Source organism: Epinephelus lanceolatus, chromosome 11 (genome assembly GCF_041903045.1).
Source record: "Epinephelus lanceolatus isolate andai-2023 chromosome 11, ASM4190304v1, whole genome shotgun sequence".
Taxonomy (NCBI): Eukaryota; Metazoa; Chordata; class Actinopteri; order Perciformes; family Serranidae; genus Epinephelus; species Epinephelus lanceolatus.
Window position 1 is genome coordinate 44,352,554 of NC_135744.1, and position 26,843 is coordinate 44,379,396.

Sequence of the window (26,843 nt, forward strand, 5' to 3'; positions counted from 1 at the left end):
AACTCTTCTTCGTGGTATGGTGACTCTGATGGAGGGGTGTATATTGCCCACAAATATAAATCTAGCTCCCAAATGCCTATCTCTTTATTGATTTTGAGCCAAATGTGTTTTTTGCCGTGTTGTACTGTTGTGATGTGTTTGGTGATATCAGCTTTGAGCCAGATCACCATTCCTCCTGAGTCTCTGCCACGGTGCACTGTGCTCAGCTTAACTGAAGGCACTGTGATCTCACTGTATCCTGTGGGACATTGAGTAACTGCATCAGATTGACACCATGTTTCTATTAAAATCAAAATATCAATATCTTTCATGTTATTTAAGAAATCCAGGTCTGTGGTCTTAAAACTATAGTGCGTAACTTCTACGTGTCCGTAAAAGTCCGTTTCACCCAAGCCACTACTAGAGGAGATGACACAATGCTGATTAAGCTGTTCGGCTCCTCTAACATCTCTCGGTATTTTTCAATATATATAATTTTTAGTTTGCGTGTCGACCGGTGACATTCCCGCGCTGGCGCACAGGAAATGCCGCGTTTTAGCTCACAACAAGAAGGGAGGGGGAGGAAGAGCGGAGAGTGTCATAGCAAGAGGTAGAGTGCAGGTAGAAAGAGAAAGCAGCATGGAGGAGAAGCGCCTGAGACACGGTTCAGAAGTGGATCCTACCACAAAGAAAAAGCCTGGACGTTGGGCTGAAAGTCTGTTAGCAAAGAAGCAAAGTGACCGACGGAGAAGGCAAACAAGGATTTGTATTGGCGTCGCTTTTCCTCGGTGGAGAGCCCTGAAGGAAGAAATTGGGCTGAGGGCAGACACGGATGTTGCCTTGCTGCTGTTGGATAAGTAAGTGACTTGGTTTATAATTATATTATGAGTAGTATGTGTTGCTGTTACATGTACTGGACCTAGTACTTTATTATTTTCTTGGAAATGGTGCTATGAACGTAATGTAATGTTAGCAGCCTGGTGTTCGCCACGTTGTGTAGCATTGTGTACACGGTGTGAAGCGAGTGTTACTCTGTTTACATGGAAGTGCCGGCTTATTTGTTGTAATAACGCATTATCCACTGGGGGGCGACAGAAGTTACGCACTACAGCTTTAAGACCAAAGGAACTAGAGTACAAACCCTGAATATTTCAAAAACTTATTGTGAAATATTTCATTAGTTAGAGAAACAAAGAAAAGAGATAAATTCAACTAAAACATGAACAAAACGAAACAGATGGAAAACCTATCTGGAGCAACTAATTTTTAATACATTTAAACTAATATTTTGTATCTGTGTGTGTGTGTGTGTTCTTTATCTAAGATATCTCTGTATACAGGGCGTAAAATTAACACCCGCCAAGCGCCAACGGCGGGTAAAAAATGAGTTTGGCGTGTAAAACAAAAACACACACCTGCCAGTGTCCGATGGAAAATTTTGAATTGCATGTGGGTTTTTTATGTGCTTCGACCATTTCTTCCAGCTGTGTCCAGGGACAGTTTTTGCTATGGGCAACGTGAGCGACCTCCCTGGGCGCAACCAATGTGAGGGCGAGCGCCCTCGAAAAAAAAACAAAACAACAACAACAACAACAACAACTCGCCAGTTTTCTAGACTACCGCTCATTTCCACGTCAAGTTAGTGGAGTGGGCGCTGGGGCGCCCCTATTGTCATGTTCAACCGGCAGAAAGGAAAGGCGAATCCTGGCGGTTGTGGGTTGAACGGGGGTCACAGACAGGAACACGGCGGAGGTTCATAGTGCTCTGCGGCGCAAGATAACGGCTTACCGGCCTTCTCCGACTAAGTCCGACTCCAGGTCCAGTAATTTCCTCTTTCGTTGGTGCTGCCCAGTAGTACCTGGACAACCGAGCTGTGGCGGCACACAGGCACGTGATGTGTCAGAGGAGAAACGAGCTGTTCACATTTCCACAAACCTTGCCGCACTTTAGGGACTGTTCTTTACTTATGGAGGGACTGTCAGGGGAGGAGGGTGGCTGGTTGATTTTTTTTATTTTATTTTGATCCCCCCTATGTTAATCACTTATTGATGCTGTTTTTGAAGTATGAATAAGTCAATAAGTAATTTATTCCATTGAAATATCATTGATGTATTATAGAAAAGTGATTTATCTTTTTATAAATGACAAAAGGCACATCTGCCTCATTTTTGCCGTGGTATCGTGATACTACTACTGCAGCCTTTGCCACAAGCACACCAAAGAAACACAGAGGACAGGGTTGGATTTTCCTAAAGTTGGATTTTTATACTAAAAACGTAAGGTAATTATTTTTCATCAAATAAGGCACAATTTTTTTATTTGGCTGGTGAAAAATATGTTTGGCTGGTAAATTTTTGGAGGTCACTAGCCAATGGCAGACGAGGTAAAAGGTTAATTTTACACCCTGTCTGTATACCTCATGTTTGCAGTAGCCTGTTACACACAGTGTGGAGCATCTCTTTGATTGCACCTAGTTCGGGTTACAGATGCATATGTTGCCTGTTGGTGATGGTGGGGGGGTCTTCTGTGGCTGGTTGGAGTAAGAGGGCAGCTCAGTGACCTAGTGGTAGAGTGTCCGCTCTGAGACTGGGAGGTTGTGGGTTTGATCCCCGGCCGGGTCATACCAAAGACTATAAAAATGGGACCCATTGCCTCCCTGGTTGGCGCTCTGCATCAAGGGTTGGAATTGGGGGGTTAGATCACCACATGATTCCCGAGTGCGGCACCGCTGCTGCTCACCGCTCCCTCAGGGGATGGATCAAATGCAGAGAACAAATTTCACACACTCAGGTGTGGAGTGCTGCTGGGGGGAGTGGCACCGCAGGAAGGTGGGAGGTAGAGTTCCTTCGATTTCCTCAGCAGTGCCCTGGTGGAGGGTGTGGAGGTCATTGGTTCCTGTATGCACCACGATGTATTGAGGGCTCCCCAGTGTGTCCTGCCAAACAGCTCCATGGCATGGCCTGTGTTTCTGCAGCGTTTGGCTGTGGTGTTGAGGCCAGGGAGGAGGCGTTTGGCATTAAAATATTTTCCATTTGAGTCCATGAGTAGGACTGCCTGGGCTTCTGGCCTGGCTGGTCTGTCAGATCTGGGCTCTGTGTGTAACAGGGGCTGGGCGGCAGGTCAGGAGGGGAATCTCTGGGTGTCAGGGTCGGAGAGGTGGGTAAAGGCTGTGAGAGGGGGAGGCTGCCAGTGTCACTAGGAGCTGGTGGTTCGGCAGCAGGGGAGAGGGTCGGTGTTGGGACAGCTGCATGTGTGTCACTGGGCGATGAAACATGGCATCTCTTCTCCTGAAGTTGCTCCCTCATCTCCTGTAGCTCTCTGCTGAAGCTGATGTCTCTGTCGGCAGCATCCTCCTTTACTTTGAGTGCTTGGGCTCGTAGGGTGGTGTTCTCCTCCTCCAGCTCACGCATGGCCTGTGTTAGCTGTTGGAGACTCCTCTGGGTCCGGAGGTCTGCCCGGACTAAAAGCGGACGTCTGCAAGCCCTGTGCGTGCGAAGCTCAGATTTTACGACCGCACAGACTCCGCTGAGTCCTCTTCCTCGTCGTCAGTGTAGGACGCCATGACAGAAGAGTGTAAACAACGTGCAAGAATTGTAGGTAATGCAGTGTTTCACGGACATTTTTACAGGAAACTACAATGCGGAAGTGTGCTCGACTATGGAAGCCCGAACGACTGCGGACATTCCTTGTGGAGTCCGCTCCGCTTATAGTACGCCAGAGTCTGTGAGCACCTGTGTCTGCCTCTTCACCAAGCGCACAGCAAGCAGGAGAGAGAGGGGGGCGGGGACTGAGCTAAGAGGTGCGAGTGCGCATGCGCCTCTATTGTTGCCTGGAGTTTGTTTAATAGTGACGGGGAGTCGATAATGGCGGACAATTTAGTCTCGACGAAATCAAGGAATGCGCCACTATGGCAACACTTTGGCTTTGAGCCAGACGAAGGAGGCAACCCTTGTTTGCACTGATTGAGTCAGCTGCAAAATTTATTTGTAAGGAATAAAAGAAACAACTTGTTACTGTCACTCTGTTGTCCTAAGGTCGTTTTTTATTTTAAATGAGTCAATTGTGCCCCCAAGTGGTGAAAATCCGGTATTACCGACTTGATGCGTTTTTTGTTTTTGTTTTGTTTTTTTTTACAAAAACCTGACCGTTTTTTTTTTTTTCTCAAACCAACCCAACCCTACAGATTGTTAGCTTCAGGCCTGACTGTGTGACCTCTGGGAGCACTGTGTCATCCTCCTCTTCCTGTTCCGGTGATGTGTCTCCAATAGTGTTGCTGCTCGTACTGGGTCGGTCTCTCAGAGCTTCTGCCTTCATCATGGGAAAGAGTTCCTCAAAGGCATTGAGGCTAACCTCATTTCCCTGGAGCAGTATTGTGCCTTTTTTAGTATAGTAGGTGAAAGTGAGCAGCGGGTTGTCTGTGTCCAGGTTTTCATGCTGACACACAGTTAGGCGGCCACCTCGTCACCTGTATTTGCAGTTCTACATCATGACACTGTTCAGGGAGATCATTAGGCTAAATAATAGGGGACCTAACACTAACCCTTGTGGAAATACCATAATATAAATGTCCTTTATGAAATTAAGAGTGTGTAACGAGTTAGTATATTGTACAGGTCCGGCAGAAAATATAACAGTAGCCTACTGCTAATTCTCAAACAGTTTCAGTTGGACGCTGCCTCTCAGCTGCTCACATGTGCCACCTGCTGGTTGTTGTTGCGCACTGCAGCTACTCCTGGATCAATTATTTCATCCCCTTCACTGTGGCTGCGGCACTGAAATGAGTAACATCTGTATGTGAAATGGTTAACAAAGGACGACACAGGCTGTTTCCACATATGTAATTAATTTGGCTATTAATTCACACTACGCAACTAAATAATATATCACACATTTTTTGGATAAAATATATTTCATATGCTGATCATATGATCACGTGATTTCTTTTTTTGTCTTTGGTTTAAAATGAAAAAAGGAAAAAACCACGTGACTTCCATTTTTTGTTTCAGTGGTAAAAAGGAATTGGCTGAATGTCTGCAGACCTGTTCAATATTCAATCCAAAAAGGAATAACGGTAAAACGAATCGGCAAAAACCAAAAACAGGCTGGGTTTGATTGGTTTTTCGTTGTTTGATTCTGACACCAAAAACGGTTTTCTTGGGTGCTCTTGTTTTTTTGTTTTGAATCAAATAACAGATTTACAGTTTTTGGTTTTTGAATTATGAATGAATTACGAATTATCTGATGATACCCGGACCGTAGACAAGCTGTGTAGTTTCATTTATTTTACCTGTAAAACTGAGTTTTGAGAGCTTAAAAAACTCGTTTTGCTTGTAATGTTATGTGTCTGGCTTTCACCATTTTATCTTGTGGGATACACTAAGCTTGTCCTTTTTTCATGTTAGGCGTGTTGTGAAGACAGAAAGCCAAAAACAAAGTTTTGCACGCTTTGTGGACTCAGTCAAACAGGTATGTGTATGCTGTACTCCCATTATCACGTTCAGTAAATGTATTTTTCACTTCCGGTTTATTGTGTCAAGTGATTGTGTTTCATTGCATGATATATGTAACAGAGTAAGATGTTTGGCATTTGTTTATTCATATTTTATTGTACTTTATTTCATTTACATGTTCTTGAGTTAGTCTCAAATTTAAAATCAGTCTGCATTGATCTTGACTGAGAGAGGTGTGTTGTGAAGATAGAAAGTTTAAAACCAGTGTTTTGCTCTCTTTGTGGAGTCACTCAAACACAGACAAGAATAAACCTGGGTTCGGCAAGAGCTGCCAGTGTCCACTGTCTGATTATACACCAGAACACAGCGCGGAGTGGTCGGAGCCTGCAGACCATCCCAGTTACACCTCCACCTGTGAGCAGGTACCTGTGGACTTTAATTTAGCAGACTGTAATGCAATGAGCAGACAGAGGAAGAGGAGTGTGAGATCCACGGGGAAAGGAGCAGGAGAAAGAGAACGACAGCTGTCGCCAGCGGACGGGCCTTCACTACCAGACTAAGTGAAAATCCGAGGGCTCGACAGGGAACACGGGCAGAGTTGATACTCTGCCCCCATGGTGTGAGTAACGATCCTAGGACGCGAGTGAAGTGGTGTGCATGTATTGGGTGTAAAAGTGCAGTGACTGCCATCTTGTTTCCCTGACAGCTTCCGAGTCTGCGCCCGGCAGAGGACAGTGTGCAAGTCGAAGACCAGCGTGGTCGTGGAGGATCAGTGTTGCCAAGCCACCACAAGGACAACATCTACTCATGGATGAGAGGCTCATGCTCATGACAGCGCGAGACATGAACATTAGTGGCATCCTCCTCAGCTGAGCTGTAACATGATCTAGCTTAATGGTACTGGGAGCAACCAGGTCTCACTCTGAAGTTGTCAAAATCCAGCGTTTGGGCAGTGACTGCGTCACTTGGGCAGCATCGGGGGACACACGGCATGACAAGAATGAAAGTTAAGGCAGTGAAAGCTCGACTGAATAAGGCTGACTTTTATCCTCTTTTTAGTTAGTTTTATTCCATTTTAGCTTTGGTAGCCTTCTTTTATCAGGCCTGGTCCTTTCGGGTGACACTTCTCACCATTTTGACTTTATTTCTGATTTTAATTTCTGTGAATAAATATAATTTTAAATGCCCTTTCCAGTCTGCAAGCACTTTCCTGGTTTTAAACAGCTGCTCGCTCTTGCCTGATTTTAAAGAGCTTGTTTTAATTGAACACACGTTTTAAATTACACACATAACCTCACAAATACTGTTCCATGTTTACAAAAAACGCTCTTGGGGTCTTTGTCGTATTATTGATGAGATGAGATACTAGAGGAGTCTATGTACGGTAGCCTACGGTTTATTTACCAGAAAAAGCAGTGTATAAACCTGTCAAAATACCAACCAGTTACCTGACATATTTAGTCATTTTTGTGGTTTAATGTCAGTTGAAATATTGTTGATCTTTAGTCAGAAAATCAATATTGTTTCAATATTAATTTAGGGTGCAAACTGATGTTTGTTTATTTGTTTATTTATCAGGGACAATGCATATTAATGAACAGTGAACTGTAAATATACCGGAATTAGCCAAAAGGCTAGTTTTCATCTGCAGTCCCTGGCCAGATCTGAGCTGGCAGTAATAAAAAAGTAATAAAAGTAATAAAAAAGTTAGAACAAGTTTAAAACAATATCATTGCATGCAGTTTAAGATATAAGATAAAAAAATATAGTAACAGGTAAACACAGCAACACAAACATAAAAGCAGAGCAAGCCAAGACTCTACAAATAATTACAAAACAGCCGAATTCACAAGAAACAAGAAATTCAAAAATGTTGAATCAACATCAGAGTTCAACGTTGATTCAGTGACATAACATTGATAATTTAATGTTGATAAAACATTGTTTCAATGACTCTTTGCTATCTGGGTCTACACAGACATATAATTATATATAGTTTTATTATTATTATTATTATTAGATGTAGGCTAATTGAAAACTGGTCATGACGATTAAAAAAAATAAAAACACTAAAATTATCAACATTGTTCCAAAACTTTATTTATGTGTGCTGTTGATGGTTTATAAGGCACTGAACGGCTTAGGGCCAAAATACATTTCTGATCTGCTGGTACGTTATGAACCATCCAGACCTCTCAGGTCATCTGGGACAGATCTGCTCTCTGTCCCCAGAGTCAAAACTAAACATGGAGAAGCAGCATTTAGTTTTTATGCTCCACATATCTGGAACAAACTCCCTGAAAACTGCAGGTGTGCTGCAACTCTCAGTTCTTTTAAATCAAGGCTGAAGACTTTTCTGTTTGCTGCTGCTTTTGATTAAATCAAATCTGAGCCTTCTTCTTCTCACACTGCACTGAAACTTTTATTCTGTTTCATTTCTGTCTCCTATCTAGGTTTTAATTCTAACTTAACTGTAGTTACATTAATGTGATTAATGTCTTTTTTTGTTGCCTATTGCTTTTACTTGCTGTATATTTTATGTAAAGCACTTTGAATTGCCTTGTTGTTGAAATGTGCTATACAAATAAACTTGCCTTGCCTAGTGAGCGTTATCATCATTTATTTCAGTCAAATATTTTCTTCAAAAATTGGCTGATACTGAAGAAAATACAAAATTAGGCTTCAGACTTTCTGTTCTTCTTTTGCAGTTTGATCTAATCATTTTTTTAATACACACACAAAGAGAAACATGGTGACGGTGAGATTCAATCCCATAATGTTTAGACTGTAATCGCAGCACCCTCACTTGACCCCGTGAGCTAACTCTGCTCTCTGTGAATGGTACAATAAATATTTCATGCAAATACTTTCTCCCACAATACCAAAAAAAACTAGGCTACTAATTCTGTGTCTGTGTTTTTCCAATTACATCTAATAATAATACTTAAAAAAAATATATAATTATATATGTGTCTATATAGAGTGTATTATTGGCTCGATGACACCATCTACTGGATGAAAATGGAACACAGAAATAGAATGAAATGGAAAAGGAAACTACGTGAGGCGTTCACCTGCCAACACACACACTCACACTTATACACACACACACTCCCGCCTAGAACCCAACGACCGAGAGTAAGAGCACAGGACATCTTCTCCGTGTCCATGCCAGTCTCACCGGACTCCGACAAGGACGACAGGTCACTGTGAGAACAAGAAAACACACATACACACACACACTTACACACACACACACACACGCACACGCACACACACACACACAGACACAGACATAGTTCTCTTATTTCTCAAAACACTTCATCAGTCCAGCACCTCCCTGCTCCCTCCATAGTCTGCATATGAATTGCATCACTACCAGATGAGTCCATGAAAATAAGCAGTTGATGTGATGACGCCCTGCAGCATGTTGGTTGTAGAGGGCCGTCTGTTTGCTGCCTCATGTAACCACACTTTGAAGTCATTTGTTTGTTTGTTAATTTATTGACCTCTGGAGCTTCTTACCCATCAGCTGACACACGTCCCCTTCACCTGACCCTTTTCTTTACAAATAAACAGTTTTCTGTTATAGCTGTTGTAAATCAAAGTTTGTAGGTCTCTCTCTCTCTCTGACACCACAAATGCGTCATGATTGGTTCATCCAGCAGGTAAATACATTTTAACCCTTTAATGGATAACCTGGGTCAAAAGTGACCTGGAAGCCTGAAAAATGTCCATAACTTGCAAAATAATAATTTCATCATTGAATATTCCATGAATTCCTCAATTAACTTGTTTTTCACATTGAGAAATGTGCCTTTTCATTTTTCTTTTCTTTATTGTTTGGTAAGTTTTTCTTCTGCAACATCTGTTGAAATACATTTATTTTATCAATCAGCACTCCAGATATCCATTAATCATCTTCACTACTAGAGGTCATAATTTATATTTTCATATTTTTACATTATGAATAAACACAGTTTGTGCACTACAATATCCAATTTGCAGACACGGGTCAAAAATTACCTGCATTCATTCCCTATGGGATTTCAAACATGGATGTGTCTCTGCATGCTATATCTATTGAAATTGATATATTTTACAATCAATGCTGCAGTTACTCATTTAATTACATGTTTGTTGTTATCACAAATAATTATTCCCGCTTTTCCTTTCTTATTTTATGAACAAACTTAGCTTTTTGATTACAAAACATAGTTGATGTGCATGGTTCAATTATGACCTCTATGTGCACATCTGACTATAAACAAAAATAAGATGTACAAGCAACCATTATTTGATCATATAATTGTGTCAGCAGTGTTTCAAACCACACATGATAGGCCTATTTATATCAGATATGTGTATTTGTCATAGTTTTTTCACCTATAACTTCACTGATAAGTGATTACATTGAAGTTTACTGTCTATTCTGTAGGATGTAGTGAATGTACTCAAATAAATCAAAACTGATGAAGTGAAAACAACATCAATGGACATTTTAGTGTTTACACAGCACAAACAAATGACCACTGCATTCTGCACCCTTGCACACACTAGCTACACAGGTCTGATTCCTCCTCCTGGTCGATTTTCCCTCTTCTCTAGTGTTCTTTTGTGGAATTGTTTGGTTTTCTTATCTTTCAAATGTGTTTGGCCAAATCTTAATATCCCCTAATCCCTCAGCCTCCACACCTACAAACTCCACTTACATGAATCAACTTATCAACTTATCACTTTGGGCGGAATTGGCCAATTCACAGGGAACTCTGCCAATGTGTGTTTGTAACAAGGGGACACCCTGCACACAGCTCTTACTGTGTGGAAAGACAATCTCTATGTTTAGAGTATTATCAGGGAATTGTGTGTAGTTATTTTAGTCTGAGCTTTACCAGGGTTACCAATAACTGTGGAGGTTTCTGTACAATACCTCCATGGTGCTGACTCACCAGCCCTTCAGCTCCTGGAGAGGGCGACAAAGACACACACACACAATAACAGTCTACAGTCAAAAAATCAACACATGTGACGTCTAACTCATGTGCATATGCTGCCCACTGGTGCCAGAGATGTGGAAGTCCAAGAAGTTGGCAGTGTGCATGGCCCTGCGTCATTTAACCAAACAGGATAGAGACTGATGACTGTTGACAACATTTAGAGGAATATTATTCCACATGCATTATTGCACACATTTGATCAAAACTGTTGTTGTTGTGAGGTCTGATGGCTGCAATGATGGCACACAATGTCATCGTCACACCAAGAAAAAGCCCCTACTTTGAATCAACAAACTGTAGTTTTGTGAAATGCATGAATTTGTAGTAACGTGTCGTCTTCGGCCACATGAGATAGTGACATAATAATGTCATTTATTTATCGTATTGTCTGCTATATCTCAACTGTATGTAATCAAAAGCTTTTCAAATACCATCATGATCACAGTGTATTTGTGATCAAGAATCACGATTTAAAACTTGAAACTTCCTGTTTCAAACTTTCCTGAACACAAATGGATATGTTGCAGGGCTCATTCTTGGCGATGAGATGGTAGGGGCCAGAACATGTCATTTAACCATCACAATGATTTCTAAACGGTTTTATTAAGTTGAAAATGCTGCATCGTTCCCCTTCTGTGGATAATGTCTTTATTAAGGAGGCTGATTTAAAGGAATTTATTCATTATAGGTCCCTTATATTAATAGACACTTCACAGACTCGTGATCCAGCAGGCCTGTTGTTGCTCTGCATTGCCTCTGTGTGCCACCAGCTGACAAAATACAGCAGTGCGTACGCCGGACCATAGAAAGGTATAAAGTTTCTGGTTTTGTTTTTGTTCCAAGTGACACATAAAAAGTTTCTGGTTTTCGTTCCGTGAACTGGATCAAAGCCTTGGCTTTAACTGTATGTCCACAAACTGAAACACATTCCAAAGTTTGGAGTTTGAGAGAAAAAAAAAATCAGCCTCACAGTTGAGAATAAATAGAATAGTAATTTGTTTGATGGTGTTCAGGCTTAGGTCCAGTGTTGGGCAAATCATTTGGAACAACAACAAAACTGTAAGTGTTTTGAACTGCTCTCACTTGTGCCCTCAGCAATACACCTACCAAAGTCAGAGTCTGTCAGCAGTTTGAGAGAGATGTGAGGAACACACGGAGACACACAGAGACAGACATTCCTTGGATTTATAGATATAGAATAAAGATTCCATATTCTTTTATTTACCCATGCAAACTTCACCACAAAACAAAGTGACAAACAATTTGAGCAGAAATAAACAGTGAAATAATGTAGACAGAAAATGATTTGAAATTCTTCATCTTTACAAAGTAAAGTAGAATCTTCAGGAAGCTAATTCCAAGTGTCCCACTACCATTTATCTTTAGACATGTCATGTGATGTGTCTGTGATGATCTGTTTACAGTCTTGAGCCTGATGCAAATATCACCTCAAACTAATAAAACTCAGCTGTTGACCATCACCATCAATTAACGTGTAAATATTTTCCTTCTTCCCTTCCTACATTTAAATATATCACCATCAACAACATTGCAGAAGGACTCATTCTTACCATGGGGAATTTGCACCAGTATATCAGCTGGTTGCTGCAGGTTTCCTGCATCTCTCAGTAAACTCACTAATTAAAATGTGCCTTATATGAATCACTAAAGCACACAGGACACACTCCTTTTTGTCAGTATTAACTAATCTCAGATTGATCTTCATTCATAGATATATTTGTAATTTCTTCTGGTTTGCCTTCATATCCCATGAGGCTCTGTATGCGCTCTGACATTATAATCAGCATTAGAAGAATTGCGAATTCACATAAAAAAGAACTTTCTAGCAATGTCTGAGAAGGACCAACACATTAGCAATAGTCATCATCTGAATGAGTATCTCTGGTGTCAGCAAGTTGGAATAATTTCTCCCTGTTCTTTCTCATATCCAACATCAGGCTCTGGATGCCCTCTGAATGCAGCAACTGATCTCCGGTGATCTGCCCCAGTGCTGATGTCATCTCTTCCATCACCTTCATGACTGGCTCTAGCAGGATCAGACGTCGGGTCTGCAGCTCCGCCACACTCCCCACCCCACTCAGCCTCCCCAGTTGACAGACAGCTTGTCTAGTTTTAGCCTGGATATCAGCAACGACCTCCCGCTTCTTGGACAAGTCCTGCAGTGAGGCCTCTGTCTGATGAATCCTATCGTCTGTATTTTGAATGTTGGCCTGAGTTTGACTAATTTTGGATCTATACTCAGATATATTTCTAGAGAACATTTCCTCCTGAGATTCAAATTCACGTACTTCACTCCTAGCGGACTCCATCAAGTCAGAGGCCTGATCCATTTCTGTCTGGCCAACACCAACCAAGACTGACCCTGCAAAGAATATTGATAATTAAAGTGTTCATAATACCAGCAGTGCTAAAAATACAATGATCACTTGATTGTTTTAATTAATTCAAAGATAGAGTAAATATTTTCTTACCAGCAATCCATCCAACGATTGGGATCGCCATGAGACCAATCCCAACATCCCTCTTTGTCTGGGCCTCATCTCTCCTCCGACTCATGTCGTCATAGGCCTCTTCTGCCTTCTTCACACGACATCTCGCTTCTCTCAGTTTTTCCTGATTCCTCTCTAAAGACTCCTGATGTGACTTCAGCTCTATTCTATAATTCTGCAACTCCCCCTCTCTCTTCTGTTTCTCCTCGGCTAAACAACTCTGCTCTGCAGTGAGACGCTCAGTGTCCCCATCCAGCTTTAGAAGCTCCTGTTTGGCCACCTGCTCTGATCTTTCTAACTCCTGCTTCATGCTTTCAATCTCTTTCCTGATCTCATCAAAGGTCTGGCATCCAGGAAGGATGATGTCTGCATTCACGCTGAGGAGTAAGTCTGTGACGGTGTTGAAGGATTGAAGCCCACTCTTCAAGGGACCAATCACAGCTTCGGCCAGTTTTCTCAACTCCGGGTGCTGCAGCACTACAGAGCTGTGGGTTTACAGAGGAACAGATTAAAGTTAACCTTAGGGCAGACACCAGATTAATTGATGTGGTGACAGTAGTTCGCTTAATTGTGTGTTAGGACAGTATGCATGGACATAAGCATGAAGTGTGAGCTTCTGACCTGCATCTGTAGGCAGTCTCTCTAAGCCTTAACCCATGTCCACAGACCGGTCGAGGAATATGGAAAATGGAAAACGCCATCTTGGACTTAGGGAAAGAAACTCCATATTAAGTAAGCTCATGTTGCAATGTCATGAACTCAAACCTCACATGAATGGCAAAAGTCTACTCAAACATGACACAATCATGGATGACAAGTTTATGTTTTAAAGGGAACCTATGTGGGCAGTTAAACTGAGAGTGAAACTTAAGATTGGCTGCCCCCATAGGTTCACTTTAGCTGCCTTTCTGATATTCAGTCAATGTTGTGCCAAATGTTCTCGTTAGTTTTCCTACTGACAGCACTCGGTAACCTCGATCAACAGGGCTATGGGTTAAAAACGGCTGCAGTTCTCCTTTAACAGTTTTCTATATTTTGAGACAGAGATTGTAATTTTGTCAAAAGATAATTAAATGACATGACATAATGCTATTTTACATAATTTACCTATTTACCAATTTACCAATTACAAATAATGTACAAAAATCAAGAGACAGTGTGCAAGAATCATTTAGATGGGCATTATTTTTTTAGTGGCTCAATCCTATAGATTGATAGTTTGGGTCTACTTTATACATTTCCCCCATCCATTATTATTATTATTTAGTACACCTAAAGTGCACCCAAAGTTCACTCAAGTGTAGGCTACTTACAGTTTTTCTCAATTGCTAAAACACATTTTCTGAAACCTTGCTCAATTTTCTTGAAACACAAAATCATATCCTCAAACAATAATCACAAAACCTCTGACTCCTCTTGCAAAATCAAACTTTCACCTCAAAACAGTTTTACCTGTATTCAAAACCAAACACTGCTCTCAAATCGTAAACAAAGCCATCAAAAAGACAGACACTATCAAGTGGTCAGACACTACACCAAAAAATATAAAACACTTTGTTGAAAACATATACAGTAGTTCTCAGGGAGAAAAGGAAGGAGGGATAACTATATCTGAGGAAGAATGGACAACAATATGGAGCTATCAATGGATGTTTACCAGCTCACTTAAGTGGAGGTAATTTGGCTGGAAAAGCCTGATTAGGTACTTTATTACACCCTCTCAGAAGTCTCACTATGACAGTAACTCCCCTGTTTGTTGGAGAATCAAACTGTGGAAATCAAAATGCAAACCATTACCATGTTTTCTGGGACTGCCCTGTCAAGAAGGATTATTGGAGAGAGATACACAATGCCCTACAAGATATCTTCAAATGCGAAATACCTTTTGAGAGTAAGACTGTGTTTTTCGGACACATACCTCAGGAATGGCTGAAAAGATATAAACATTTAATGAATATCTTGCTGGTGGCCTGTAAAAAGACTATTACCAGGAAATGGATATCACAGGAGAGCCCAACTTTCAATGTATGGATGGAAATCACAATAGACATTTATAAAATGGAGAGGATAACAGCATTTGTTAACCATAAATTGGAGAAATTCGCCTCATACTGGAAAAACTGGGTTGACTATGTCACACCTCATAGGCCTGATTTTATTTTCACAAATGTGTGACCATGTTGTATGGAAAAGATCACTCCCTACTTGTACATAGTTTTTTTGTTTGTTGGTCTTTCTTTTCACTATGTGAACATAAAACAAAAATATCATTTTGGCATTTAAGGCAGACAACAGATATATGATGTACCAGTGATGTACCGGATGTAAATGCCTGATGCTGAATGTCAATAATAATAATAATAATAATAACAATAATATCAATAAATTACAAACAAACAAACGAAAAAAAGCTCATAAAATCATTACTGCTAAGGGCTAAAGGAATACAAGGCTCAATAGAGCTTTGACTCTCAGTCAGCCTGGCTACAGTGCTGAAAAGAAACCTGGGGTTATTCTTGTTTTCTTCTATTAATGCTGAGTAATAGTTTGCTCTGGCATTGCGGAGGCCCCTCTTATAAGTTTTGAGACTGTCTGTCCAGATTAAACGAGATTCTTCCAGTTTGGTTAATCGCCAATTCCTTTCAGATTTTCGCGATATTTGTTTTAACTTACGGGTTTGAGAGTTATACCAAGGAGCGAACTTTCTTTGCTTTGTTAACTTCTTTTTAAGAGGAGCTACAGAGTCAAGTGTTGTTCGCAGCGAGCCTACGGCGCTATCGACAAGATGATCAATTTGGGAGAGGTTAAAGTCGATACTGGAAACCTCTGTTACTGAGGGACTTGTTATTGAATTTAACGACGAAGTAATCATTTCCTTAAATTTTGCGACAGCACTATCTGATAAACATCTAGTATAGTAACTGTTGCTGAGTGGCGTGTAATCGGGTAAAAAGAAATCAAAAGTAATCAGATAATGATCCGATAGCGAGGGATTCTGTGGAAAGACTGTTAGGTTATCAATTTCAATTCCATACGTCAGAACTAGATCGAGGGTATGGTTAAAACAATGAGTGGGTTCATGTACATCCTGACTGAAGCCAATGGAGTCTAATACTGAGATAAACGCGGTAGCCAGGGAGTCATTATCAACGTCGACATGAATGTTAAAATCGCCTACAATAATAACTTTATCTGATTTAAGAACTAAACTGGATAAAAACTCTGAGAATTCAGATACAAATTCAGAATACGGGCCAGGAGCACGGTACACTATAACAAATAAAAGTGGCTGCGAGGTTTTCCAGGTCGGATGTAAAAGACTAAGAACGAGGCTTTCAAATGAATTATAATCTAGTTTAGGTTTAGGGCTGATTAACAGACTAGAGTTAAAAATGGCTGCAACTCCCCCTCCTCGGCCGCTGCCTCGAGGAATGTGGGTATTATTATGACTGGGAGGAGTGGACTCATTTAGACTAACATATTCATCTTGACACAGCCAGGTTTCAGTGAGACTGAGTAAATCAATATGATTATCTGATATTAATTCGTTTACTAACACTGCTTTAGACGATAGAGACCTGATATTTAACAGTCCGCATTTAATTCTCCTGTTTTGTCTTTCTGTCACAGAAGAGGTTTTAATTTTTATGAGGTTGTTATGCACAACTCCTCTTTGTTTAATTTTAGATTTAAATAATTTAGGTGGTCGGGGGACAGACACCGTTTGTATAAAACTATGAAAACTATGGCTGGGTAACTGAACTAGAAGCTCAGAGAGGCGTATAGGACTGTGACTCTGAGTCCTGGTCTCAACTCTGGGTTGTCAGGGATTTAAATTACTAATAAAGTTTTCCAGGTTTCTAGAGATGAGAGCAGCTCCATCCAAAGTGGGATGAATGCCGTCTCTCCTAATAAGACCAGGTTTTCCCCAGAAAGTTTGCCAATTATTAACGAAACCCACATTGTTTGCTGGACACCACCTGGACAGCCAGCGATTAAATGATGACATGCGGCTAAACATGTCATCACTGGTCAGATTTGGGAGGGGTCCAGAGAAAACTACAGAGTCTGACATCGTTTTTGCATATTCATACACCGAGGCAATATTAATTTTAGTGACCTCTGATTGGCGTAACCAGGTGTCATTGCCGCCGACGTGAATAACAATCTTACTGAATCTACGTTTAGCTTTAGCCAGCAGTTTTAAATTTGACTCAGTGTCGCCTGCTCTGGCCCCAGGGATACATCTGACTATGGCCGCTGGTGTTGCTAACTTCACGTTCCTCAGAATAGAGCTGCCAATAACCAGAGTTTTATCCTCAGCGGGTGTGTCGCTGAGTGGGGAAAAGCGGTTGGAAACGTGAACGGGCTGGTGGTGAAACGTGGGCTTCGGCTTGGAGCTGCGCTTCTCATGAACAGTTACCCAGTCTCCCGGCTGTACGGGGGTTACCGGGGGACCGCTAGCGGAGGCTATGCTATGTGGCTCCGCACTGGCTACAGGGGGCTGGCTAACTACCGCAGCTACTGAATGGTTTTCCATGGAGTGGAGCCACGCTTCTAATTCACTAAGCCTCGCCTCCAACGCAGCAAATAAGCTACACTTATTACAATTACCACTGTCGCTAAAGGAGGCAGAGGCATAACTTAACATTTGGCACACCGAGCAAGAGAGAGCAGAGGGAGAAGCCATCGCTAACTGTAAAGCTAATGTAGCTACCAAGGCTAAGAGATTAGCAAGAAAGTCATAAAAAGGAGGAGAGCTATAAGTGCTTAAACAGAACTAATGTGGGTTAAGACTTGAAGTAGATGTTAAGCAACTGAAGTGCGAAAAGCAGAAAGCAGGCTAGTAGAATTCACCAGAGCAGCACAAAGACACTGTCACAGAAAACACCGGAAATGACACAACACGCTTACCGCAATACATCAGCACGTCACACCCCTTTATTATGAGCTATTAATAAGTGCATATTAATAGTTTATTAACGTTTATACGACACTGTTCCCACATTAGATCCGGTAGCTGCAAAGGATTATTATTTACTATTAATAACTGCATAATTAAGCATTTATTAACCGTAATATGGCATTTATATTAACTTAGTCTCATTAATGTTAATAAACACCTTATTAATTTTATGTTATAGGGTCTTATAGTGTCTTATAAACCAGTAATAAATATGGTTATTATTCTATAATTAACCTTATAAATTATAAATAATGTAAATAGACATCTTATTAATATTTAGTATAGGTTTATAAACTGTTACCAAAGTTTCTATTAAGTGCTTATAATACTCCAGTTATGCTGTAATAAACACTTAGCCTAGTCTTATTAATGTTAATAAGCATCTTATACCGTCTTATAAGTGCTCATTAACTGTTAATTAACTGCTTATTAAGCACTAATTACAGTACCTTAATATAAAGTGTTACCGAATTTATTTATTATTTCTTGGTAAATCCTTAATAATCAGTTAGTGGGTCTTGATCTGAAGTTACTGATATCTAGATCAGAACTGCCTCGTAATACATTGTTTTGTCTCTAAGGAATGTAGAAGCTCTCTACTAACCCAGAGGCTACACCGGGTGCATGATTTCAGCCTTGCGGATGCGGAGCATTTGCTGCCAGAATTCCATTCTATTATAAACAATTGAATTCTGTGTCCGCACCTCGGGATTAGACCCAATAATTTAGTACCATGACCAACTATTTACAAAGAATAAATTATTAGTTCAGTAAGAGTAAGAAATTGAGCAAATACATGTGTACAGTAGTTGTTGTAAGCTACTGTTATTACCTGCATCTCTCTCTCTCTCTCTCTCTCTCTCTCTCTCTCTCTCTCTCTGTCTCATTGTGTCATATGGATTACTGTTAATTTATTATGCTGATCTGTTCTGTACGACATCTATTGCACGTCTGTCCGTCCTGGAAGAGGGATCCCTCCTCAGTTGCTCTTCCTGAGGTTTCTACCGTTTTTTTTTCCCCGTTCAAGGGTTTTTTTTGGGGAGTTTTTCCTGATCAGCTGTGAGGGTCATAAGGACAGAGGGATGTCGTATGCTGTAAAGCCCTGTGAGGCAAATTGTGATTTGTGATATTGGGCTTTATAAATAAAATTGAATTGAATTGAATTGAATTGAATGATACTTAATACAGACCTTATTAACCACTAATACATATGTTATGTATGAGTAACTACTGTGTTTCGCCAAAAACTAAAATTAAAGAAGACAGAAATGACTAAAATATGACTTTTCATGTAATTCATGTAATGACTGAAACTAAGTTGACAATAGCTGCCAAAATTAACACTGAGCATATGATAATTATTGTCACTTACAGTGTGAAGTGAGAGAGGGTTCTCTTCAGCTGATGTGTTCTGATCTTCTGACGAGGAGCAGTGGAGAGAGGAGGTGCTGAGAGGCATTTTTAAAGGCAAAGAACAGGAAGTGAAACAGTGAACATCAGTCTCAGTGTGTGATAACGTCTCTCAACCAATCAGAAAGAAGCTCCTGACACTTTTTCATTCCACTTGGCATACATCCCATAATAACCTTTGAGCACACTGTAAGCTGAGCAGCCTTGTGCTCCTCCTCTTGGCGTGTTGAGGCCACTGGCGTAGCCAGAAAAAAGACATTGGGTGTGCACCAGCAAATACTGGGTGTGCCAAATTTATTTTCAACAGAGTGTTACACCTCCACAAACATTCAAAAGAATGTATCTTTCTCGAATACAACATTATTAACACAAAACATATCCACACGTTGTGTGCGTTCTATCAGTAATAGTCAACAGTAGTTCACAGCAGGTCTAAACATTCACACGTGACATGCTCTCAAATAAATCAATAACAAAGTAATAGAAAAAGCACACTTTGTGTTCTCAAAAAAAAAAACACCGCAAAAACATAACACACACAGACATCGCGTGCCCAATGAGATGAACACAGTGAAATATAATACACTCATGCATGTACTCATGCACTCTCATAGAGCCATAATGTATCCACATTACGCATGATCAACAAAGCTATTTAACCATCTGAACACAACTATTGGGCTTAGCAGCAGAGTAAAGGACACAACGATATTGCTGCTTACCTGTGCGCACTGCGCAGCTCTCAATTTAAAGGGCAAGACGGCGTGGCTTGGCCTTGAACGCATTCATTATTTCATCAGAGTCCAGTTTCTCCGCGAGCTCTTTTTCAAACATGAGCAGCGAGATGCTATTCAGTCTCTCTGTGAGCATTGTAGCTCTGCTGGTGGATTTAATCCTGTTTACAACTGAAAACAGGTGCTCCACACAGCAACTTGTAACAGGCAGTGTTATCAGAATACGCAGTAAACAGTTCATGTTGGGAAAAACATCTTTGTCACATGAGTCCAGCACTTAAATAATGGACGGGAACTGATGTCCCCCGTCCACTTTCCGTTTGATGAGTTGCCCAAACACAGTCAATTCAGAGGCCTCCAAACCAAGTCCATAATGCCTGCTCGGCGCGCGCAATGCTTCCAGCTGGCAAAACGCATCTGATGCAGGCAGCAGGGAGGCAGCAGCCTTCATTATTCCATAAGAGTCACTCTGAAAACGGTTGTTCAGTTCGACCAGCTGTCTGTCAAGGATCATAGTCCACAAGGACTGCAAATCAGAATCACTCCTGATGGGTGCACACCTGCCCACTGTAGAGGCCACATGCGAGTCAGCAAACTTGGCAGGCAGCTTTCTGTTCCGTGCGCCTGCTACATCCCAGTTCTGAACATCGTTTTTCTTCATGATGTCATCAGTTGGCCTGATTATTCTCTCAAATTCCCCGTCTGAGTTACTCCTGAAAGTAGCAAAAGTTTCTTCGAGGCCGTCAATCATGTGGATGCAGTCAGGCACTGACACAGATGGGGACTGTAGGCTTTTTGTCACAAAATCACTTGCACTGAACAGCTTAGAAAACGCAACAAGAAGAAATATGAATCTTTCGGTCTGTAGTTGTTGCAGGAGAGACTCTGCGTCTATTTTAGTCTGACCTGACCCCTCCGCAAACTCACTCAGTGTTTCTAATATAACATCATACAACATTAAAACTCGGCTCACAGACTCTGATTTTGAACTCCACCTAATATCTGTGAAGCACACAAGCTCCAGACGGGGTGCGTCGGGGTCAAGTTCTTCTGGGATTTGTAGAAATCGTGCATGTCTGTTGGCTCCGGTCATGAAATGATGCAGTGAATTCACAACATCAAAAAAAGTGGCCAGAGTGGGAGACACTTTTGAAGCTGTCGAAAGCACCAGGTTCAGGCGGTGGGAGTGGCAGTGTACATGCACTGCATGAGGAAAAGTTTTTTTGAGCTGCACCTGCAGCCCGGATTTCTCACCGGACATAACTGCTGCTCCGTCAAAACTGAAACCCACACACAATTCAGGATCCAGCTGCAGTGGTTCCAGTACCTCCAAAATCTTTTTGGTGATGCCAGATGATGTCATGTCATCTGTCGCGACAAATCCGACAGCTCTCTCTCAGGTTACCGTTATACACATACCTTAAGCAGACAGCAACGAGCTCTTTCTTTGAGAGGTCCTTATATTCGTCAGCTAAAATGGCATACTATGTGTCTGTCTCTGCATGCAGCTCCGCTTTGATTTTTCGGAGGACTAGTGATGCTGCAGTTTCAAGGAGATCGTTCTGAATGTCAGGGCTCATCATTTTTGCGTTATTTGGAAGCTCATCAAAGCGCTTTTTTATGTCAGGGTCATAATCACAAATCAGTTTGAACAACTGGAAAATTTCCTCTGTTCAGGCTTTCTGCGTCCTCCTTGTGACCACGCAGTGCAATGCCTTGTTTTGCGCAAAACAGCAAAATATCAATGACAACTTTCACGTGTGCCCGGTTTCTTTCAATAGAGTCTACGAAACGCTCTTGTTTGTCTTTTGTCACCTGATGTATGATGTCACAGTTTCCAGCTCGTTGTATCTCAATGTAACCTTTGTGTCGGGCCACAGCAGAAGCATGAGCTTTACTTGCTTCATGCTTTACACAAAACTGACCTAGATGCCCCCAGTCTCTCATTCCCGTTTTTCTGAATCTGTCCTCCTTGACGTCTGTGCTGAAGTGGCGACAGGACTGGCAAAAAACCGCATCCAATTTAATGCTGTACTCCAACCAACTGTATCGGGCATAGCATTTAGCAGAAAAGTCCTCCTCTTTCCACTGACAGCTCCCATGGATGGGAAAGCTTGTGTCCACTGTGGAAAGATCTGTGATCCCCGAGGTAGCTGTATTGGGGTTGTCTGGCACTGTAACGTTAGCTGCATCATTCCCCATGGTGTGTGTAGCCTCACTAGCCTGTGTCGGAGGGGTCGTGGGCCTGCTTGTTGATGGAGAGGGAGAAACATCCTCCTCAGTTGTCGAACTTGTGTCCTGCTGGAAGTCAAGTCGAGGTTTTTTGAAATAATTCATCAGGGAACTCTGTTTCATCGCTATTAGCAGCAGTTAGCGCTCCCGCAATGCTTGCTGGACGAGGGGTCACAGTCAGGTCAGTAGGTTGCCAGGTGTAGGTGTCGCAACGCATCGTCTGACGGCAATTTTTTTGGGTGTGCCAGCTGCCTCTGTGGGTGGCACCGGCACACCCTGGCACACCCGTGGCTACACCATTGGTTGAGGCTCCACACTGTGACATCAGAGAGCCAGAGAGGAGGGAGCTGCAGGAGCGCCTCTGTTTATTTGATTGATTGTTTATTGAAAATGAATCATTCACAAAACATCAACACACAAACCACAATGAACACGTCTCAACCTACAATGCACATTTAACATTTAACATAAAGACAGTGAAAACAAATAAAGCAAATTCATAGTTCAGTAACACTTTCTATGAAGGTCAGGTCTATAATGCATTATGAGCACATTCATAAGACATTATAACACATTTATAAGGCTTTATAAACATTGTTATAAATGTTTATAATCGTATATGACAACTTATAACAAGGTTTATAAAGTATTATAAGTGGTTACATAATGAATTTTAAATTCAGCATTCATAATGCTTTATACTTCCATGCTAAAGTGACGACAGTGTTTGAAAGAACAATCTGAAGTACTGGGTTACATAGCACATTATAACTATCATAACTTTAGCCAGTTATAAAGACTCAAAGAACTGCTCTGACATATAATAAATGCTTAATTTCTGAAACGGAATAATGCCTTATAAACATGAATAATATGCTACAGGATGACTTTAAGAGCTTTAAGTGACACCATATACTTTTACTGGCAATAAAACTTTATTACCATCATCACGTTAACATCTTCAATGACAGCTTACAGTGAGCTTGAAAAGAATTTGTTTTACTACAAAAAATGTGCATTTTAAATATTGGGCTACAGGCAATAAAACATCTTCAGATATTGTAAATCTTTTCAAAATAACTACATTAAAGGTGCATTTTAAATGCAAAACTAAGTGAATCTTGTTTTCCTAAATAAAAGTGAAATCCCTAAAGAATACGACGATTTGGGAGTTATGCTCTTTCTCTATCGTTTTCCAAGTGAGACAACATGATCAATATCTTTTTTGTGTCTGTACGTCCAGTGGCTGGCTTCCAGCTGTTAGCATCACAGCTTGGCTTAGCCCACATCATTGCAGTGGGTAGGAGTCAGTAGCATACTCTGTAAAAGTGAATAAAATAAACCTTACAGAAACCCTGAAGCTGGCATTGTAGCACGTGCATTCAAATTAAAGATTAAAACATTAATTCTAAAAACAAGAGTTCTTTTTAGTGGTTTTAAAGGAAGTTTGATACACGGAACTATAGTGTGTCACAGCGCATGATGTAAACACACTATAGTTACACGTATCAAAGTTATTCTGAAACAACTAAAAAGGGTTTAAAAATCTTTATTTTAAATGCACGTACTAAAACGCCAGCTTCAGCTACTGAGTATGCTACTGACTCCTATCCACTGCAATGACTTGGGCTAAGCTAAGACACGATGCTAACAGCTGGAAGACAGCCACTGGACGTACAGACAAGATATTGATCATGTCTCACTAGGAAAATTATAGAAAAGGGCATAACTCCCAAATCATCAGAGTATTGCTTTAAAATGGACAGTTTGAAGAATGCACGTTCATTCTTTCACAATAAACTTGAACCCAAGGATCTAATTAACTGAATGCACTTTCTTTCTAAGATGATACATTCTAAACTTGTAAGAACAAACTAGCTCCAAAGCCAGAAAAGGCTAATAAGGCCATTTAATGTGCAATGGGCAGTAAAGTACCCTTCTCCTTCATTTTGCTTATGTGCCCTTTAATCTCGGTTGTAATGACAGCACGACACCTGTCGACAAATGCAACGAGCTTTTCGGATTTCTCGTTCCACTGGCCTACAGCTATGAAAGCTTCAGGGGCTGCAAGGCTAAGCTCCGCGATGACTGCTGTTCTGGCGATCGTGTTGCGGTCAACACCAACTTCCTCAAAGGCAGCTTTCATGGACCCTCCCTCGTTGTACTTGTTCAGCACCGCCTTGTACCTTTTAATGATGTCTGTGCAGGTTTTCACTGAAAGAAAAATAGGGATTTTTATTTCATGTCAAACCCTGGTGCAGAATACCAGTCTGCTTCCCTTATAAAATTGCCATCACTACTATAGCAACATGGTTTCATTTAAAATGGCTATAACACCAGTTGTATTATTGCTGAGGATACATTGTGGTGATAGAGGGCATAGCTTTAGTAAACTAATCTGGGTTGAGCGTCACATTTATGACTAATGTTTTCTGTAGCTGATAATGACAATAATAACAACAGCCTGTCTCATAGCAATTAGACTAATGTAATACATAATTCTAAAGACTACTTAAGTGACATTAAGTGTAGAGCCCATTTTGCATAGGGGACGCAAAGTGCAGACCTCCACCGACAAACCCATTCATTGTGTATGTGTTGTATGGCACATGTGTGGACACAGTCCACTCACAGTCCACTCATTTTTTTTTTTTTTTTTTGCTTCCTGCTTCTGAAGAGTGCAGACGCTTTCCTGCTTGTTCCAGCCTGCTCCCTTCTTTACTCTGCTTTTTAATTGTTTTACTCCTTCTACAAATCCTGGAAAATCTCTATATCCATCATTTCATGAATTATTTTAAGTAAACCAAGACTTTGAAGAACATTTTTTATATTTTTAACCGATCTGACGAGCCAGCAGCATGTCCGGGGGAAGAGACCAAACAAATTCCTTCTGTGAACACTGTCGGAGATATCAACAAGAAATTAATGAGCTACAAGCACGGATTTTTGCTTTAGAATCTGAAAAAGGACTTCACAAAATGCTCCCAGTGACATCCGGTGGTAAGAAGCCCACAGTTACTTTCAGTAAAAAGGTTGAAAAACCTGCTACTTTCATCTTAAACCTGAGTGATACTGTGTCTTTTCCAAAATTCTGTAAAGACCAAAATGCCTCATCCTGGAGAGAACTTGGTGCTAAGCCAAAGCAGCACAAAGTGATGAGAGACAATGTTAATACCTACGTAACATCACCCAAAATACAGCTTACAAACAGATTTTTGCCACTGTCAGAGACTGAATTTAATGTTTCTAACGAACAAAGAGAAAATGGATTATCTTCACGAAACTGGAGCCATAAAGTCGGCAAAAGACAGCAGGCAGACAGACAATCTGGACCAAACGTCAAGGTCAGAGATACGCTGCTGATAGGAGACGGTGCTATCAGTGGCATAAACCACGGAAGAATTCAAACATGCTGCTGTCCCAGTGCCACTGTCTCTGAGATGACAACACTCCTCCCAAAAGTTTTGTCTACACACCGAGGAGTCAGAGCTGATCGTGCACGTGGGTGCAGTGGACATCAGAAAGGAACAGACTGAAGTCTTGAAAAGGGATTTCACTAAGTTCTTCAAGGAGCTTGATAAAGTGGAGGTCAAGGCATTCATTAGTGGACCTCTTCCAAACATAGACAGGAAGATAAACAAGTTCAGCCGGCTGCTTCAGCTGAACACATGGCTGTCCAAAGAGTGTGCGCACAGAGGATTGCACTACATTGAGAACTTTTATCTGTTCTGGAAACGAGAGGACCTGTTCAAGGGAAAGGGCCCACACTTGTGCAGAGGTGGGAGGAGAGTGCTGACGGAACACCTCCTCCATGCTCTGAGTCATCAAAATGGGCCGGGACAGGGTCCTGAGCGACCAGTGAGAGAAAAGAGGAACGAGAGAAGCATCTCTGTCGCAGAAGCCAGAGACCGAGCCAGTGTTTCAGCACCAGCTGCACCACAACAGCCTCCACCGCCCCCAGCGAAGGATTCAGCTCCAGGACCACAACAGCCTCCACCGCCCCCAGCGAAGGATTCAGCTCCAGGACCACAACAGCCTCCACCGCCCCCAGCGAAGGATTCAGCTCAAGCACCACAACAGCCTCCACTGCCCCCAGTGAAGGATTCAGGCCCGCCATCGGTTCCACCTCCCCCCGGGCCCTCATCACAGGCCTTGGACTCGTCTGTGACGGCCCCAGCAGAAGTTTCAGACCTGGCAGCACCCCCATCACCTCCTCTACCCACAGACCTGGGCCCCCCCTGCCACATCTACCCCCTCTAGAGACTTGTCCCTCTCCTTTTCATCCCCACCTTCCCCCATGGGCCTTCCCAACCATCTTGAAAGCCTGATCAAATCAGGGATTAAGATGGTTCCCCTCACCCCTAATATAGCAAGGTCACCAACTATGCTGAACTCTCCCCCGTATAAAACTGTGCCCCTCAAGTCACACAGGAGCTTCAACTCTCCTGCTTCACAAACTAAAGCTCCCCCAGCTCCTCCCCCTTGGTTTTCATCTGGTCCATCACCCAAACTTCCCCCTGCTCGTCCTCCCCTGCCTGCCCCCAGAGCTGGTATCCCTAAGAGCT

At 41.6% G+C, this 26,843-nt stretch overlaps 2 protein-coding genes across 2 annotated transcripts in view; both read right to left on the reverse strand.

Moving 5' to 3' along the window:
* Positions 1-11,605: 11,605 nt before the first annotated feature.
* On the reverse strand, positions 11,606-15,858 carry LOC144464775 (uncharacterized). The gene is made up of 3 exons (XM_078172684.1): positions 13,558-15,858; positions 12,919-13,421; positions 11,606-12,809 (listed from the first exon to the last, which is right to left on the reverse strand). Exons 1-3 carry the CDS (start codon positions 13,635-13,637, stop codon positions 12,298-12,300), a joined length of 1,095 nt encoding a protein of 364 aa, XP_078028810.1. The 5' UTR covers positions 13,638-15,858; the 3' UTR covers positions 11,606-12,297.
* A 539-nt stretch (positions 15,859-16,397) lies between these two features.
* The window catches only part of LOC144464776 (uncharacterized), a 199,224-nt gene continuing 188,778 nt past the window's right edge, over positions 16,398-26,843 (reverse strand). Inside the window, exon 2 of the mRNA XM_078172685.1 lies at positions 16,398-18,734. Within this exon, the coding sequence (XP_078028811.1) occupies positions 16,760-17,626 (867 nt within the window). The 5' untranslated portion in view covers positions 17,627-18,734 and the 3' untranslated portion in view covers positions 16,398-16,759. The remainder of the gene's footprint in view (positions 18,735-26,843) is intronic.